This window comes from Epinephelus lanceolatus, chromosome 16 (assembly GCF_041903045.1).
Source record: "Epinephelus lanceolatus isolate andai-2023 chromosome 16, ASM4190304v1, whole genome shotgun sequence".
Classification (NCBI taxonomy): domain Eukaryota; kingdom Metazoa; phylum Chordata; class Actinopteri; order Perciformes; family Serranidae; genus Epinephelus; species Epinephelus lanceolatus.
Window position 1 is genome coordinate 30,059,456 of NC_135749.1, and position 17,050 is coordinate 30,076,505.

Sequence of the window (17,050 nt, forward strand, 5' to 3'; positions counted from 1 at the left end):
GTTGATAACATAGCTGAGGTGTGGAGGAAACATTACTCTGCACTATTTAATTGTGTTAAGTGTGACCCCTACATAGTGGGTGAGATTGTCAATTCTGACACTATGCAAATCGCAGCTAAGGAAGTTTTTCAAGCCATCTCAGAGTTAGCTGATAATAAAGCATGTGGCTCAGATGAAATGTCTGCAGAGCACCTTAAACTGGCAAGCCCGAGGGCAGCGGTTCTCCTTGCTATTTGTTTTACAGGTTTCATGAGTCATGGTGTGTTACCAGACTCTATGTTGTCCTTTACTTTGGTGCCTGTCATCAAGGACAAAGTGGGCAGGGTGGGGAGTATTGATAATTATCGGCCAATTGCTCTAGCCAGTGTGCTGTCCAAGATTATGTGTATATCTTTGCACCTCTGATAACCAGTTTGGCTTTAAGGCTAAACATAGTACTGATTTATGTATCTATGCACTGAAGGAAATGATGGAAAAATATAGAAGACAGAACTCTACTGTTTTAATTGGTTTCATAGATGCATCAAAGGCATTTGACCGTATAAATGATTCTAAATTGTTTTTAAAATTACATCAGAGGGGAGTGCCTGACAGTTTTATAAGGATCCTGTCTTATTGGTACTCTAACCAGAGCATGCAGATTAAATGGGGAAATGCTGTCTCTGCTCCATTTGGGACAAGTAATGGCGTTCAACAGGGGGGGCTTTTGTCACCATGCCTCTTTAATATTTATATGAATGATCTTTCAGACCAGTTAAGAAATTGTAAAACAGGTTGTATGGTTGGTAGTGTACTTATTAATCATCTTATGTATACTGATGATTTGGCAATTGTTTCGCCTAGCAGTCCTGGGTTTCAAGAGCTGCTCAACATGGGTTCTGATTATAGTGTAAAATTTGATGTGAATTATAACGCTAAGAAGAGTTCTGTTATGATTTGCAGAGTAAAAGGGGATAAGGACCTCACTTTTCCATCTTTTTACCTGTCAGGACAAGTGCTCCCTGCTTGCTCTAAAACTAAATATCTGGGACACATCATCACTGATGATATGACGGATGATGATATGAATAGACAGCGTCGTATTTTATATATGCAGGCAAATTTGTTGACCAGAAGATTTTCCTGGTGTTCAGAGAAGGTTAAAGTGGGTCTTTTCAGGGCTTACTGCACCCCTTTTTATACTGCGCCCTTGTGGATTAAGTTTAAAAAGACCAGCATCCGCAAACTTCAGGTTGCGTATAATGATTGTCTGCGAATTTTGCTTGGGAAACCAAGATGGTATAGTGCAAGTGAACTTTTTTGTAAAGTACAAGTTATCACATTTCATGCTCTTTTGAGACGATTGATATTCAAATTTATATGTCGACTTAACAGTTCTTGTAATGCCATTATAATGATGTTGACTAACCCTGTCCTCAGTACTGTACGATACCAGCCTACTATGTGGAAACACTGGTATGACTGTCTTTTTTAAATATTGTATGTTTGTCTGTTTTTTTTAATGGACCTGGAGTCTAAATAAAAAGGTTGATTGATTTTAAAATTTACAAGTAAAACTAGGCGTGGCCCTTTTTTCCACCAAGGAGTGGTTTTGGTGCAAAACAAATGCTTGCAATCAATTCAAAATCCTGAAAAACCTCTAGTTTTACCCCTCACAAGCTACTTGAGGCAGAGGTAAACAATTTCAATTTTTCTCCGATAAGGTTCAGGGTACCCGAAATTTCAGCAACTGTCACGGATTTTCCTATGGGAGTTGAATTTAAACCTTTTTATATATGTTATTAGACACCTTTACAAACACATTGATAAAGAAATGTTTTGGTAAGAATTTATTCCTAGATTTTCGCAATATTCCCTGACCATGGATATGTTATGAGCATGATATTAAATATCTATCCCTGTAGCTTCATCTATCTGCACCCCAAGGTCCTGAGCCCATGTTTGCAAGATTGCACAGTTCACTTTACAGGAACGTGTATAGGGCCTCATAACATTATCTTACTATAAATCTATCTTACAGAATATGATGCATTCCTGTAGATTAAACTACCCAACAATATATAAAGGAGTTAAAATTAATTATACATTAATACAGCAGTAACAGTGATCCCAAACCATCAGATATGACAAGAAACATTTTACTGCATGATGACTACTTTTACATTAAGTACTTCAAGTACATTTTGTTAATGATACTTAACATTGTTACTTTTACTTAAGTATCATGTTGAATGCAGGACTTTCACCTGTAGTGGAGTATTTTACCGTGTGGTATTATTAATACTTTTACTGCAATGAAGGATCTGAATACTTCCTCCACTACTGCCTTTTTGTCAAGTACATGGGGACAAACAATACACCATGTTTTTAGCCTAAATCCTTGCTGTAGTTTTTACCTGGGAGCTGTGTTCACGTGCACTCCATCAGAGCGAAGAACCTGAGGATTTCGGCTAAAAACGCGGTGTAAAAGCTGTCTTTTCAAGTCAACTTGGCATTTTGGGGCTTCGGGAGACTTGGATTACACCAGACGAACAGTATGGAGGCATTTTATGTTTTTTGAAGTTATTTTTTATGTTTGAAACTTCCCCGTTTACAGCAGTTGTTGCATGCTGTTGTTGCAAACATGCTTTGTCTTTCAAGATACACTTCTGTTTTCACAGGAAATTTACGTCGGTACAAACCGCAAATTGACGTGGTTAGGTTTAGGCAACAAAAGCATGTGGTTAGGTTCAGGAAATAAGAACAGGGTTTGGCTTTAGAATCTTACGGGACACAGTCACCTCTCTCTGGTGAAAGTTTGTGTTTGTTGGATCCATCCACCACCCCTCCTGCCCACCCCACTCGGACTTCAGCTGTCGCAAAATCCACCCAAAAATGAAAATTCACCCATTATCTACTCACCCATATGCCGAGGGAGGCTCAGGTGAAATTTTAGAGTCCTCACATCACTTGCAGAGATCCCAGGGGAGAGGGGGTAGCAACACAACTCCACCTAATGGAGGCTGACGGTGCCCCAGATTCAAACGTCCAAAAACACATAATTGAAACCACAATATCTCCATACTGCTCGCCCATAGTTATCCAAGTGTCCTGAAGCCCCGACATAAAAAGTTGTTTGAAAAACGTAATTTGAACCCTGTTTTTAGCCTTTAGTGTTCACATGCTCAAGCGCACACACAGTTAGAGCTACAGGCTACAATGAGGCTAAAAACAGAGTTCAAATGACGTTTTTCCAAACAACTTTTTATGTAGATAATGGCTGAATTTTCATTTTTGGGTGCACTATCCCTTTAAGTGTTCTGCTCTATTTGAGGACCTTGGTTGTTTTGTTAGCACTCAAACACTACACCTCCCACAATGCCTTGTGAGCTTGATAATGGCTGAGACCGCCAGTGTTGAATGCTGACAATATATATATATATTTTCTTGTTTGAAACTCAACTCATCACAGAGAAATTAAGTAAGAGACACAAGTAGTCTTTTCAGTAATCAAATCTTACTTTATTACTCTTTAAATTTTATTACATTTTGCTTCTGCCTGGAGCTCGCATAAACGGAGCCTGGGCTTAGTTGAAGGTGGCAGTGCTGTTTGGGCTGAGATCACTGTCCAGCCTCCTGGAGGTGTCATTGTTGTGAGGGCTCGTCCTGGGGAGGTAGACTGTACAGCCTAACCCAGCGGGGGAGTGTGATAGCCTAACAAGGCTTCCTTCCCTGGGTCTACCTCCTCTGTGGTAGTATAGGTAAGGTAAAGGAGGTTGTTCGGTTAGTGTGGGGAGCAGTGAGACCTGGCATTAGGGGAGTGTCTCTGGGACGCCAGAGATCACTGTCTAGCCTCCTGGAGGTGTCGTGGGACTAACTAGACGAAACACCGGTGAAAGGAGGTTCCCACCCGATGACCCCAAAGACATGTTAGTTATCACTGCTCACAGGTCTGTATAGTTAAGCCTTGCCATAATAGCTTATCGTAGGGCTTAGGAGGATTATTCACTGAGTGCTGATCCCTTTTTTTTTTTTTTTTATTAGAGCACAAACTTCTTGTGTTTATTTGAATTGAACTAAGAACAAACACCTTTATGTGAAGGTTTCACTAAACCTTGTGAGGTCTAACCTAGATTTATTTTTCTAAGTGATGTCTGGGTACTTATGTGTCTTTCTGTGTGATTAAAACGTATTAATCGGCACAGGGTTTGTGCACACTTGCAGGTCAAGACACAGAAATAAGGATCCAAAATACTTTTAAACTGGACTTTATGGTCTTGTTCCACAGACGAAAGCGAGCTCTAACTCACAGGGCAGATCGTTCCAGAGCAGGTCCTCTGACAAGGAGACAAAAGAGAAAAGTCACATTTACAATCTGGATTTCACAACAATATGGGGTTTATGTAACACACTGTCAGGAGAAAAAATGACCTCACTGTACCTGAGCGGTTCATCTCAAGGCACTTCTTTTGGCCACCAGCATTGTTGGGCTCTCCTATGCCCCAGTTCTGGAAATTAAATCCTGATCCATCACTCCAGAACCAGGTCCCGTCCTGAAAGACAGTTACATCAAGTTATCTCAAAGACTGACACAACCTAAAATCATTTACTTTTACACTTACTTTGACTTAAACCCTTTGCTGTAGAATGATTTTGGTAATTTTAAGTTCCTCTGTACCTTAATTCCATCGGTGCCGCCGATCCAGGTTCGAGGGTAACGACCCGTTTTCCCTTTTATCATCTCCTGAATGAACCCATACTCTCCTGGGTTGTGGATGGAGGCCAGGTTGGCACCGTTACTCAAACAATATTTCTGTAAAGAGGAGATATAGTTTTGTGTACTTGAATACAGACACCATATAGTATGTATATATGTGCAGTATCAGGCTCTACCTCTGCATCTATCCAGGGCATCTCTCTGGGGATGAAGGTAAAACATCTGGATCCATATTTGGACCAACTGGCAGGACAGCTGTGCCTGCTCTGCTTGTCATCATCTGGCATCTTGCTCTCTTCCTGTTTCTCCACCACCGGCACAGCCTCCACCTTCTCAAACGTTCCTGTTTTTAAAGCCAGAGAAGAAAGATATCTATTTAATGGCACTTTAATTTCCCTAAATATATCACTCTGAACTGCTAGAAAACATCAGCCAGTGTTCTTGGGAAAACAGGATTCTGATAAAATGAATTTTAACCCATTAAAGGAATATTACACCCTTTTTTTTTACTCCAAGTCATCAAGGATTTTCTGTTTTTTGGATTCTTTGTTCACAACGGAAGCATGCAAGAAAAACACAGTTGTCTTCACAAATTAAATGTGACAGGAGATGAGTAATTGACAGAGTCTCACCCTGCTGTATGTTCTGCTGGATGTCCATCATCTCCTCTATTGGACCTGTTAAAGAAGAAGATAATTATCCTTAGGAACTTCTGCCATGTACTTTGCAAGTTGGTTATATATCACATTTTTTAAGCTTAATCAAAAGTGCACCAGTAATGTAGATGTGGTTTATTTGTTTGTTTTTGAGTAAAGAGAGCTGAGCGTCCATGTGGTCAGTTCACGCCTTTGAGTGATATGTGCATATATTTTACATTTCAGTGAGTGAATAGTTTTCCATCAGGGCCAATCGGTGTAACCTTTTAAAAGATGAAAACGATTTGAAGTTTCATCCTCTCTCTACACCTCACCTGCAGCACTCAGAGCGAAGGCAGCACAGAGAAGAAAAACAAGCCTCATTGTTTACAGCGATGAATGGACTGCTGCAAGAGATGATTAGAAAGTCACATGTAAAACAAACAAAGAGATGACTTTGTCTTATGAAAGCAGTGGATATACAGATATCTATATAAAATACATGTAACTTAGCAATCTCACCTGCTTGAACAGAATCAAATGTGTCAGTGTCTGCAGGACGTGGCGTGAAGAGAGCTTATATACACCAACAACAGGGAAATAAATATTAATTTGAAATAATGACCCAAAAGTTATCACACTTCCAAAGTTCACTTTATTTATTGACTGCAGCTATCAGTACAGTTTGATCAATTTATACTGCATCTTCCGGGCAGATGGATCTACTCTTCAGATCAGTTCCCAACTGAGCGTCATATTTTATGGCGGTATTATGTTCTAACTAACCTGGAAAAAAAACTGATTGGTATTGGTATTACTGGGTTCAGTCAAAGATAACTCACAGCTGACACCATTTAAAAAAAAAAATCACTCCAAAGTTCAGAATTAAAGTTCCAAAGATATCAGGTTGACAAAGGTTTACAGTGGGAATTTATCATTGGGATGATTATACATTAAGAAAGTGTTAGTAGGTTTAAGAGCTGTTCAGGTGAACCATTATTGACAAAGCATTACCAGTAAAGGGGTCACACAAGGACAGATTTATAGGATAGGAAGGGACCTGTTCACCTGTTCACAACAGCTCATGAAAAAAACCTAAATTACCTTCATAAACAAAGGAAGTAATGCATCAATAATACTTTCTTACATGACAGGTCCTCTATAAAATGTTGAAAAAGTGAACAAGTATTGGTAATAAAAATTTATATTGTGAAGAGTGTTATCAGTGACAACCAAGCAGCAACCTCCGGGGCTGAAAACTGAAGCCAACTGCAAGAGTGCCAAAACCTGCTGTTCCTCTAATGGCCACTTGTGGCTGGCTCCAGAAGCGAGTCAGTCCCCATAGACCCCCGCATTAAAATGCCCAAATTTACAGCAGAAATAAACATGTTTACAGCCTGATACAAAAAAATGTTTTGGTTTCTACAGCTTATTTACCTCTCCATGACAACTGTTGGGGCAGACTGTGGTGGTCGCTGGTTCTGCGGCGCTGGCTTGGGGTCCGCTCTCCCCTGGTAGAGTGGAGGGTGGCTGGGTTGCCAGGGGTAGCGGCTCCATGTGATGGTGTTTCCTCTCTGGTTCTTCCGTGCTCAGCCTTATTTTCTTCTTCTTATTTATTTATTTATTTATTTATTTATTAGTGGGGTTTGTTAAGGCAGACGGACGGCAATTTGAAATGGAATGAAGCCCACAGACGGCAGACAGTTGCTACAAAACAGTAGTGGAATGCACCCCCTCCGCCCACAGCACAATGCTCTTAAAGCCCCACGCTATCAAAAGCTGGCAAATACATTTATTTTATTTTATGGCCTTGACATTAACCTGTCATATTGTTGAGTTATCAAGGACACTTCCGTGTTTTTGTGTGTGTACAGGAATGTTAAAGATATCACTGAGGAAAACGAGGTTGACGTGACGTTGTTGAATCAGGGAATCTGTGTGTCCACCGCGACAATGTATCCTAATTGACTTTACATTGGCATTGTTTCCGTGGTACCGGCACGTAATTTTAACTCATTACGTGCTGCCAACACAGAATACGGTGTTAAGAGGTCGTGGTCATTTCACGTATTTCTGTGAGATCAGGTTGGGAGAAAGTCTTTTTGGGCAGTGAATTGCTGACAATATACATATATTTTTTCTTGTTTGAAACTCAACTCATCACAGAGAAATTAAGTAAGAGACACAAACAGTGTTTTCAGTAATCTAATATTACTTTATTACTCTTTAAATTTTATTACATTTCTAAGAACAAACACCTTTATGTGAAGGTTTCACTAAATTTTGTGAGGTCTCACATAGATTTATTTTTCTAAGTGATGTCTGGGTTATGGTCTTATGTGTCTTTCTGTGTGATTAAAACGTATTGTTCGGCACAGGGTTTGTGCACACTTGCAGGTCAAGACACAGAAATAAGGATCCAAAATACTTTTAAACTGGACTTTATGGTCTTGTTCCACAGACAAAAGCAAGCTTTGACTCACAGGGCAGATCGTTCCAGCGGTAGTCCTCTAATAACGAGACAAGAGAGAAAAGTCACATTTACAATCTAGATTTCACAACTATTCGTGGTTTATGTAATAAATCGTCAGATTTCCTATCCTATCTATCAGAACTGAGTAAGGAGAAAAAATGACCTCACTGTACCTATCATCTCAAGGCACTTCTCTTGGCCACCAAGATTGTTGGGCTCTCCTATGCCCCAGTTCTGGAAATTAAATCCTGATCCATCACTCCAGAGCCAGGTCTGGTCCTGAAAGACAGTTACATCAAGTTATGTCAAAGAGTGACACAACCTAAAATCATTTACTTTTACACTTACTTTGACTTGAACCCTCTGTTGTAGCATTATTTCAGTAAATCAAGTTCCTCTTTACCTTAACTGCGTTAGTGCCACCAATCCAGGCTCGAAGGTTACGACCTGTGTTCCCTCTTATCATCTCCTGAATGAACCCATACTCTCCTGGGTTGTGGATGGAGGCCAGGTTGGCACCGTTACTCAAACAATATTCCTGTAAAGAGGAGATATAGCTTTGTATACATGAACACACACAAATATAGTATGTATATATGTGCAGTATCAGGCTCTACCTCTGCATCTATCCAGGGCATCTCTCTGGGGATGATGGTAAAACATCTGGATCCATATTTGGACCAACTGGCAGGACAGCTGTGCCAGCTCTGCTTGTCATCATCGGGCATCTTGCTCTCTTCCTGTTTCTCCACCACCTGCACAGCCTCCACCTTCTCAAACGTTCCTGTTTTTAAAGCCAGAAAACAAAGATATCTATTTAATGGCACTTTAATTTCCCTAAATAAATTACTCTGAACTGATAGAAAACATCAGCCAGTGTTCTTGGGCAGTTGAAGTTTTGGGAATTGAAGTTTAACAGTAGCCAACTGCAGAGGTGCCAAAAACTGCTGTTCCTCTAATGGCCACTTGAGGCTGGCTCCAGAAGCGAGTCGGTCCCCATAGACCCCCATGTTAAAAAATGTTTTGGTTTCTATAGCTAGTTTACCTCTTTATGACAACTGTTGGGGCAGACTGTGAATCGTTGCTACAGTATATAAGTCATGCCCACCCTCTTGTCCAAATATGGTCACCTCTGACTCCAAAAACAAGATTATGAAGCTAAAAAGCTTGATTTGTGCGGTTTAAATTTAATTGTATTGAGCTGGTTTAGCACTCTGCTCACTTGTATGGGGATAAAACTATTTAATCGTGTCACTTTTCTAGACTTAAGAAATGTTATAGAACTGAACGGATCAAATTCAGATTAAATGAATCATTTTGCAGGGGTTGTGACTTTAGGAAAATGTTATCCACTGATACACAGACATCACTCTCCCAACGTAAGTCTATAGGAAAAAGTCTATTTAGGCCCAGTGGCATAACATGATGGACCTGGATGGTGTAATTCCACATTTGGCCACTATATAAAATTGGCTTGCTGTTCCAGGGGGCTTCGAGTCCACAAACCAATGGATGACGTCATGGTGGCTATGTCCATTGTTTAAACAGTCTATGGTGACAGCTCTGGATCTTGTTATGTAGTTTAAATTGTACGCATCTGTTGAATTTGTGGTCAGTGTTTTTTTTCTTACTTTCATTGCCTTAAAGTTTAAGTATATAAGATTATTGGGATTTTAGTGGTGAGGACTGCAGACTGAAACTTCTCCTGGTTAGAATTCCTTGTTCATTATTCAGGAGGTTTTTACCAGGAGTGGAATTATCTGCAGAGGTCTCCTTCTCTCCCAAACAAATGAACCAGGTGATTTAAACTGGTAAAAACACTGACTAAAGCTAGTTCACATTAAGAGAAAATCAGTAAACTACAGTGGCTAACACTAAAATATGAACACGCAAAACTGCGAATGGTCCTGTTTGGAGCCAGTGTTTGGTTTGTCTGCTCTGGCTACTGTAGAAACATGGCGGGGCAACATGGCGATCTCTGTAGACCAGGATCCACTCCCTATGTAGATGTAAACAGCTAATTCCAAGATAAAAAAACCCCCACAATGATTCTTCTTTTCAGATGATTACACACTAAAGAAGACATATAATATTATATTGAATTTCTGCCAATATATCCTTGTAAATCTTGTACCTTTACATATTTTCTTTAAGTATATTTTTCGTCGTGAAGCCCATTATATTGCTATATAAATAATTTTGTGTTTATAAAGCGTCATGTTTGATGAGCTTTTTTCTTGTTTTGAAAGTGGAGTATTTCCATTTGATGAGCCTTTACACTTCACTACACATTGTATTTTTTACTTCACTACATTTGTCTGATAACTTAAGCTACTTTTCAGATTCCAGTTTTATATATGGCATAAAATTCTGCCACTACTTAAGCTAAATAAACTCTCTAGAAACCCTCTTGGATCAGCTGGAAAATGCATCGTCGCAAAGCTGAAAACAGGGCAGGGAAAAGTTGACTTTTTAGAGGTATGTGGTTCTCACAGGACAGCCATGCTACAAACATATAATGATCTTATAAAGTATGATGCATTGCTGTAAAATTAAACTACCCAGCAGTATATGAACTAGCTCAAATGAGCACAACCTGAAACATCGACAGCGGTAACATGCAACATACACATGAATGCAGCAGTAACCCAATAACATCAGTGAGAAGGGTTAAATATTGACAGGGAACATTTTACTGCATGATAAGCACTTTCACTTTTGATAAGTACATTTTGCTGTTTATAGATGGAACTTGACAGATGTTCAGACAATCATCATAACTAACATCCAGTCCCACAGAAACTGCTGTTATTTTTATAAATACAGCATGTTTGAATGTTATACTTGGTTTTAAGATGGTTTCATGTGATTTCGCATGCAGACTGGAAGAGACTGCACACACTTGGCTCTAAAATACACAATGATGTTTTTCCTGATTAAGAGCATTGTGGTATATTTAAAACAGTCCACCTGGTCTTGTTCCACACACAAAGGGAAGCATGTCTTCACAATACCACTTATTCAGGAGGTCTAAGAAGAAAACAAGACAATAAAGTCACTATTTTTATTGATTTAGAAACAGGTTTACCACATTTCCTGCCCAGAGTCAGCTGATTTAGGAACTGTACCTGACCGACGTATTGCAAGACATTTTTTGCGTCTATCCCAGGTGCTTGCGGCCCAGCTCTCCACATCAGACACTGAACCATCACTCCATAAGCTGTCCATGGGCTGTGAAAAAAACACAAGACAAAAAGCATTTAAATAACGGCCGTTAAACATTTTAAAGGGAATTCACCTCTAAATCAAAAATACCTAATTGTTCTTCTTACCCGTAGTGCTGTTTATCAGTCTAGACTGTTTTGGTGCAAGTTACTGAGTGTTGGAGATATTTGCTGTAGAGATGGCAGCTTGCTCTCGGATATAATGGAAGCACATGGCACTCAGCTTGTGGTGTTCAAAGGACCAAAAAACCCCAAAGCAAAACAAAAACAAACATTTGACTCAACTCAACAGCAATGTTCCTTTCCAGAAATCACGACCTGGTTACTCTGAGCTGTAGTATTAGCTAGCTCAGTGGTGCCATAAATGTATAATAACCAGATACTGGACTCCAAGATAACGGTTATTCTTTCAAAGGTAATTACTTGGCTGGTGCGTACACCAAAACATTTTTAGCTTCTAGGTTTACTCGCCGGGTATGCGGCCCACTGACTATGTTTTTTCTTGCCGGCCCTGCCCACAAGTTCTTGCTCACCTCATAGAATTTACATTGTGATGATGTCAGTGATTTTAAAACCGCTTTTGTTGGCTTGAGGAAAGATTTACAAATATAAAGCCTCCATTGATCAATTTTACAGACATTTGGTTTATAATGGTGGCCTATGGGGAAAATGTTTTTTGGGCCAAAGGGGATTTTTCTGCGGCAATAGTGGCCCAGTGGCCACTGGGAAAAATTGGAAGCAACACTGAACGGCATTCCTGGAGGCCTGGGTAGTGATAGGTGAGCTAGCAGTAAATGCATGCTTCCTTGTGCACAGTGATACGGTTGGTGGATGTAGTTCAGTAAAAAGAAAATAGTTCCATGACCTATTCACAACAAGGTCTGTGGATTATCTTGAATAACCGGGTTGTGATTTTTCTGGCTCTTTGAGCACCACAAGCTGAGTGCCACCTAGTTCCATTATACTGGAGAGAAGGCACACATCTGTCCCTTTAAAGGTCCAGCGAAACAATCTAAAATCAGTCAAATTAACTTTAAGATATCTGAATTTACAAAGAGCATTAAAATACAAAAAACAGGGATACATCTCTGTGAACTGATGTTTGCATATTACCCTGACTGCATCAGTGCCACCGATCCAGGCTTGGCCATAGTATCCTTGGTCGATTACAGAGTCCTGGATGAAACTGTACTCCCATTGGTCATGGATGGATGCAAGGTTGGCACCGTAGGGCCAACAATGTTTCTGTAAAGAGAGATCACGAGATCTTACTGTACACAAACATAATATGCCCTCAGGGCCGTAGCACTGACTTGGAGGTTGAGATAAAAAGTGTATATAATCAGTCTGAGAGTAATGCGCACATTTTCCACACATTTTACCTCATTTTTAATTTTTGTGGGAGCAGAGTCAGACATAGCAGGGGAAAGACAAATCTTTTGAGTTGTGCTTTTAAACCTAATGTGTTTTAAAGTTACTTTAAGTATCACTTGAAACAAAATATGACATTTGGGAATAATTTGGGGAACGCCTGTCTGTATGTGAGATGGTGGAACATCAGGCTACCTCAGCATCTACCCAAGCCATTGGGCTGTTGATGAAGACAAAACATCGGGACCCATATCTTTGCCAGCTGGTTGGACAGTCATCCTCCCTACTGTAATAGTCTGGAAACCAGTTAATTCCTCCATACTGCCATTTGGCCATCCTTCCTGTTCCCCGAGGCAGCGGCTCCCCTCGTTTCTCCTCTGGAGGAAAAAGTCATCAACTTCATTCACAAGAAACGATTCTATAGCTTTTTGCAGATAATTCCACATTAGCCCACTGGCCAGAAGAAAATGTTGTTATTGTACGTTCCTGCAAACCACAAATATGTTACATTTACACATTTTATACATATCATATCAACTTTCCAAAGTAAGATAGTGTATGAGCTGACTTTTTTGTCGTGAGGCGGAGGGGATGGTGGATGGTGCGTGTGATGTGATGTGATGTGATGTGATGTGTGTGCTGTTAACCACAGCGTTAACATGATCCAGATTCAGTTTTCACAACTAACACTGGTTTTAAATGCAGATAAAACTGAAGTTATGCATTTCTCAAATGCTATGAAGAAGCCTGTGAACACTCCTGATGTTCTTACTGCTCTGGGAAAGAGGTAGTCACTTGTTCCCAATATCTCAGTATTTGGCTTGATGACTGCCTGTCTTTTATACCTCAGGCTGGTAATCTTCTGAAACTGAAGTTTTGGTTTTATTTCAGGTCCTGTTTCTCCTGTGAGGCCAGGGAAAGACTGGTTCCTGCTATGTTTTTACTGGTTCTGGATTATGGTGATCTGTTGTACATGAATGCATCTGCACATTGTTTGCCCATGTTAGATACTGCATATAGTGCACTGGGATAAAACCCTCACTCATCACTGTACCTTTTATTCCAGGGCTGGTTGGCCATCTTTGACCTTTCGTAGGCTCAGTCACTGGTACGTGTTCATTTATAAAACCTCACTGGGTAAACTCTCTTTGTACATGTGTACTTTGATTGACCAGAGATCTGACAGTAGCTACAGTCTGAGATCCAAAGACTTAATTTTGTTGTCTGTTTCTCGTGTTCAGACTGAGCTACGTATCATGAAAGCTCCCATAAGTACAAGGATGAATGAGTCGGTTGGTTCCTGTCATTGTGCATAGGCGTTCTAATATTTTTACATGTCACTGTGTATCTTTCATGTATTAACTGTGTGGTTGTTTGGCTGAATTTTTTTGTGTGCTGCTGTCTTGGCCAAGTCTACCTTGTAAAAGAGATGGCTGATCTAAGCGGGACTTTCCTGGTTAAATATGGGTTAAATAAATAAAATGAAACAGCGTTGTTGAAATGTGAAGTTTCAACATCACCATTATATTATTACATGCAATTGTAACATATCCGTGATTTGCAGAAAGGTATAATGCCATTATTTTTTCAAGTGATTGGGGTCTAAGTGTTATATCTTATAGATTTTGAGCATGATTTATGGAGAATTTCGGTCTTAATTTTCACCTCTTCAGCTACATTTCAATTTGTTATTCAAAATCTCTAGCTGAGTCCAAACAACTGCAGACAGGACAAAAGGTTTGAGGCTTCTATGTGTAGGCCAAAATATTCGTTCTCACCTCCAGTCTTATTTTGCTGAACAGGGACAGGTTCCTCCACTGGCTCTGCAGAGGAATAAGAACAGCAAAATATTATATAACTGCTTTTTTTTTTTTTTAATCTATTTTTGTTCTGCTGTCACATTTGTGCAGGTTCAGCAGAACAGGACTCACAGTTTCATCCTGTGTCAAACACATGGCTGTTACAGCTGGACATACCAGCTTAATTACAATAATCCTTTTGTAAAGCTTTTAAAAACAGCTGAAACAGTTAAATGCCACCATTTATACACTATTTTCTCCAGTCTCCATTTTTTTAAATGTAAAGTAAAGCTACAAAACACACAAATAGTTTCAACTATTGCCTTCATTTAGTCTCTGAGCTTACTGTAAACATGAGTAAATAGATCACAGACAAACGTTAAAACATCTGTATTCACCCTGTGCCTCATAAAGGGTGCAGGATGGAATCATTTACTGAGCAGCATCTTTCCCAAAATGTTTTTCAGTACCAAAATCCAAAATACTGCATCATCATGTTTTGTCCAATCACTGTAATTAACTGTAACTATAGCTGGAGGAATAACCTGACTTTAAACTGTGACTATAAACAGTGACAAGATGCATCACCACGTCTTTCCAGTCTTGTTGTCTCTCCTATTATTATTGTTAAATATCTGAAATTACTGTTGGGTATTTCCTTCCATTTTATTTTTAGATAATTTAAATTGATTTTATTTGCCTCATTGCATCCTGGTTTGAGCACTTTGTAACATAGTTTTGAAAAGTGCTGCATAAATTGAGTTGTTGTTGAGTCTCACCTGGCTTCATCTCCTTCACTGGATCTGCTGTGGACAAAGATTCAAATCACAATTAACCATCTTTGGAAACTAGTTTTAATGGCATGCATTTAGTTAGTTGGTAAAAAGATGCACTGCCTCCCTAAAGCTCAAACAAAACTGGAGCTGTGATGTTGTTGATCACAACTTTTCAGTTTTTCCCCACTTTTTTTTTTTAAAGTTGCATCACACTTCATGTTTGGTGTTCAGTGTTCTCACCTGTTGAAATGCTCAAAGTGAAGGTGGCACAGAGAAGAAAAATGACCCTCATTATTTGTGCTGAATAATGGACAGCTGCAGGACAAATCTAATATTCTGAAAATTACAAAAAAATATTCATATTAAAACAGGGTATTGGATATAAATACATCCATGAACTGTAACAGAAAACTCCAGATTAACATACAGTATAATCAATAAATCTAACCTGCGTCAGTAGAGTCGAATCCGTCAGCCAAGTGTCTGCAGCTTCTGATACACTGCCACTAAAAACACTTAAATACCAAAAAAACAAGGAAATACTCTTTGGATTTGTAACTGATCAACTTTCAGACATTTTTTGAGGTAACGGATTTCCTCTTGTAAGATGAATCACCAACTAACAACTAACTTTTAAAGAATCAAAGACAGGTTTTGGCAAGCACACAAACATCATCAGCATGGTTATCAATTAACACCAGCTGCTGAGTAAATGCTGGGAAAGTTTCTGGCCTGTGGTAAACTCTCGACCTGCTGGTCACCATCACTGGTACAAGTGTCCTCCATGTGCCACACTATAGCCAATATAGAAATATAGAGAACCAAAGCAAACATTATGTCCTAAGGATTACATAAAATACGTACACATATACATGTTGTTGTGCTTGTAAGACAGACTCTCCTCCCTGACCTGCTGCCTCACACTCATGACTTCCACAGACACAGTAAAGATAAAGAAGCAACAAAAATATCAATCAAATGCAATGCTTCTTTTACTCACTCATTCACGGCAGCTGCTCTCAAGTAAACACGTCAGTAAAATCTGCACAATAGTTTTCAAGATTTAAATTCTGTAAAATTGTTCTGGACATTTTGTCATTGTGAGCTGCCAACTCCAATCTGAGTATCAAGGAAGTAGGACACTGATTTTCCTAAATACACTTGCAAATATTGTACCAACATAACTGGTCAGCCTTTAATTGAGGAGACGTGGCGTACAGAGGGAGAGGTCATGACTTTACAGTGATTTATTAAGTCAGACTCTGCCAAAATACATCATGGCACACAGGTTTGGGTCAAATGACCATGATGTTGTTGGATCTGTTCACGGAAATGAACCAACGTGTCTGTGTGAAGAGGAGTCTGTTTGTCTTTTTTTGCATATTCAACCACACAGAAATGCAGTTTCTGCCTCTCAGCCGAAACCGACTTCGTAAAAAGAAGAAGTGCACACAATCTAAACACAGTTTCATCACTTTATTACAGTAAATGAGTCCATATCATACATACACAGAACAGAGACGGACAGGTTTGTGTTTCTTTCTCTCTCTTTCTCAGTCTATCTCTCCATCACACCAACACATCAGCTTCTAGAGATGCAGTAACCTCAGTCACATGAGAAAGGTAATGTTAACACAACTGAGGTTTAGGAGAATTTAAAACCACAAAGTACAATTTCTCAGATTCAGTTTGAAACAGTCTGTCAACATTTCTGCGTATTAACTGGCAACAAACAAACACGCACACACGCACACGAGGTTGATAGGTGGCTCCGTCTGCAGTCACAAAACAAATGTCTACTTCTGCCATCTTATAATCATAAGCAGCGATTCTGAATGCTGTGCGGCACATAATGCAAAATGCCCGTGTTGAGTACAACATGAGAACACATCATGGTGCGAGTTCAACTAAACACTGTCGAGATCAAGTCAGACATGACGCGGCACTTTCTCTAAAAGTGCCAGTGACCTGTAGGCAAAACATTTTGTCTCAATACTGCACAGTAATAATATATTGCAATCTGTCACAACACACAAAGTTCTGTTCCAAGATGAGAAAAGTCAACAATGTGGGAGT

The 17,050-nt window shown here is 39.5% G+C and overlaps 1 protein-coding gene across 1 annotated transcript; it reads right to left on the minus strand.

Moving 5' to 3' along the window:
- Positions 1-4,181: 4,181 nt before the first annotated feature.
- LOC117264202 (macrophage mannose receptor 1-like) lies at positions 4,182-15,475 on the minus strand. Its single transcript, XM_033638070.2, has 17 exons — positions 15,423-15,475; positions 15,215-15,310; positions 14,978-15,004; positions 14,178-14,222; positions 12,595-12,776; positions 12,142-12,273; positions 10,933-11,035; positions 10,775-10,834; positions 8,422-8,588; positions 8,208-8,342; positions 7,978-8,083; positions 7,791-7,841; positions 5,329-5,373; positions 4,873-5,039; positions 4,658-4,792; positions 4,421-4,532; positions 4,182-4,316 (listed from the first exon to the last, which is right to left on the minus strand). The coding sequence occupies exons 2-17, from the start codon at positions 15,264-15,266 to the stop codon at positions 4,249-4,251; spliced, it is 1,587 nt and encodes a 528-aa protein (XP_033493961.2). The 5' UTR covers positions 15,267-15,310; positions 15,423-15,475; the 3' UTR covers positions 4,182-4,248.
- Positions 15,476-17,050: the final 1,575 nt, after the last annotated feature.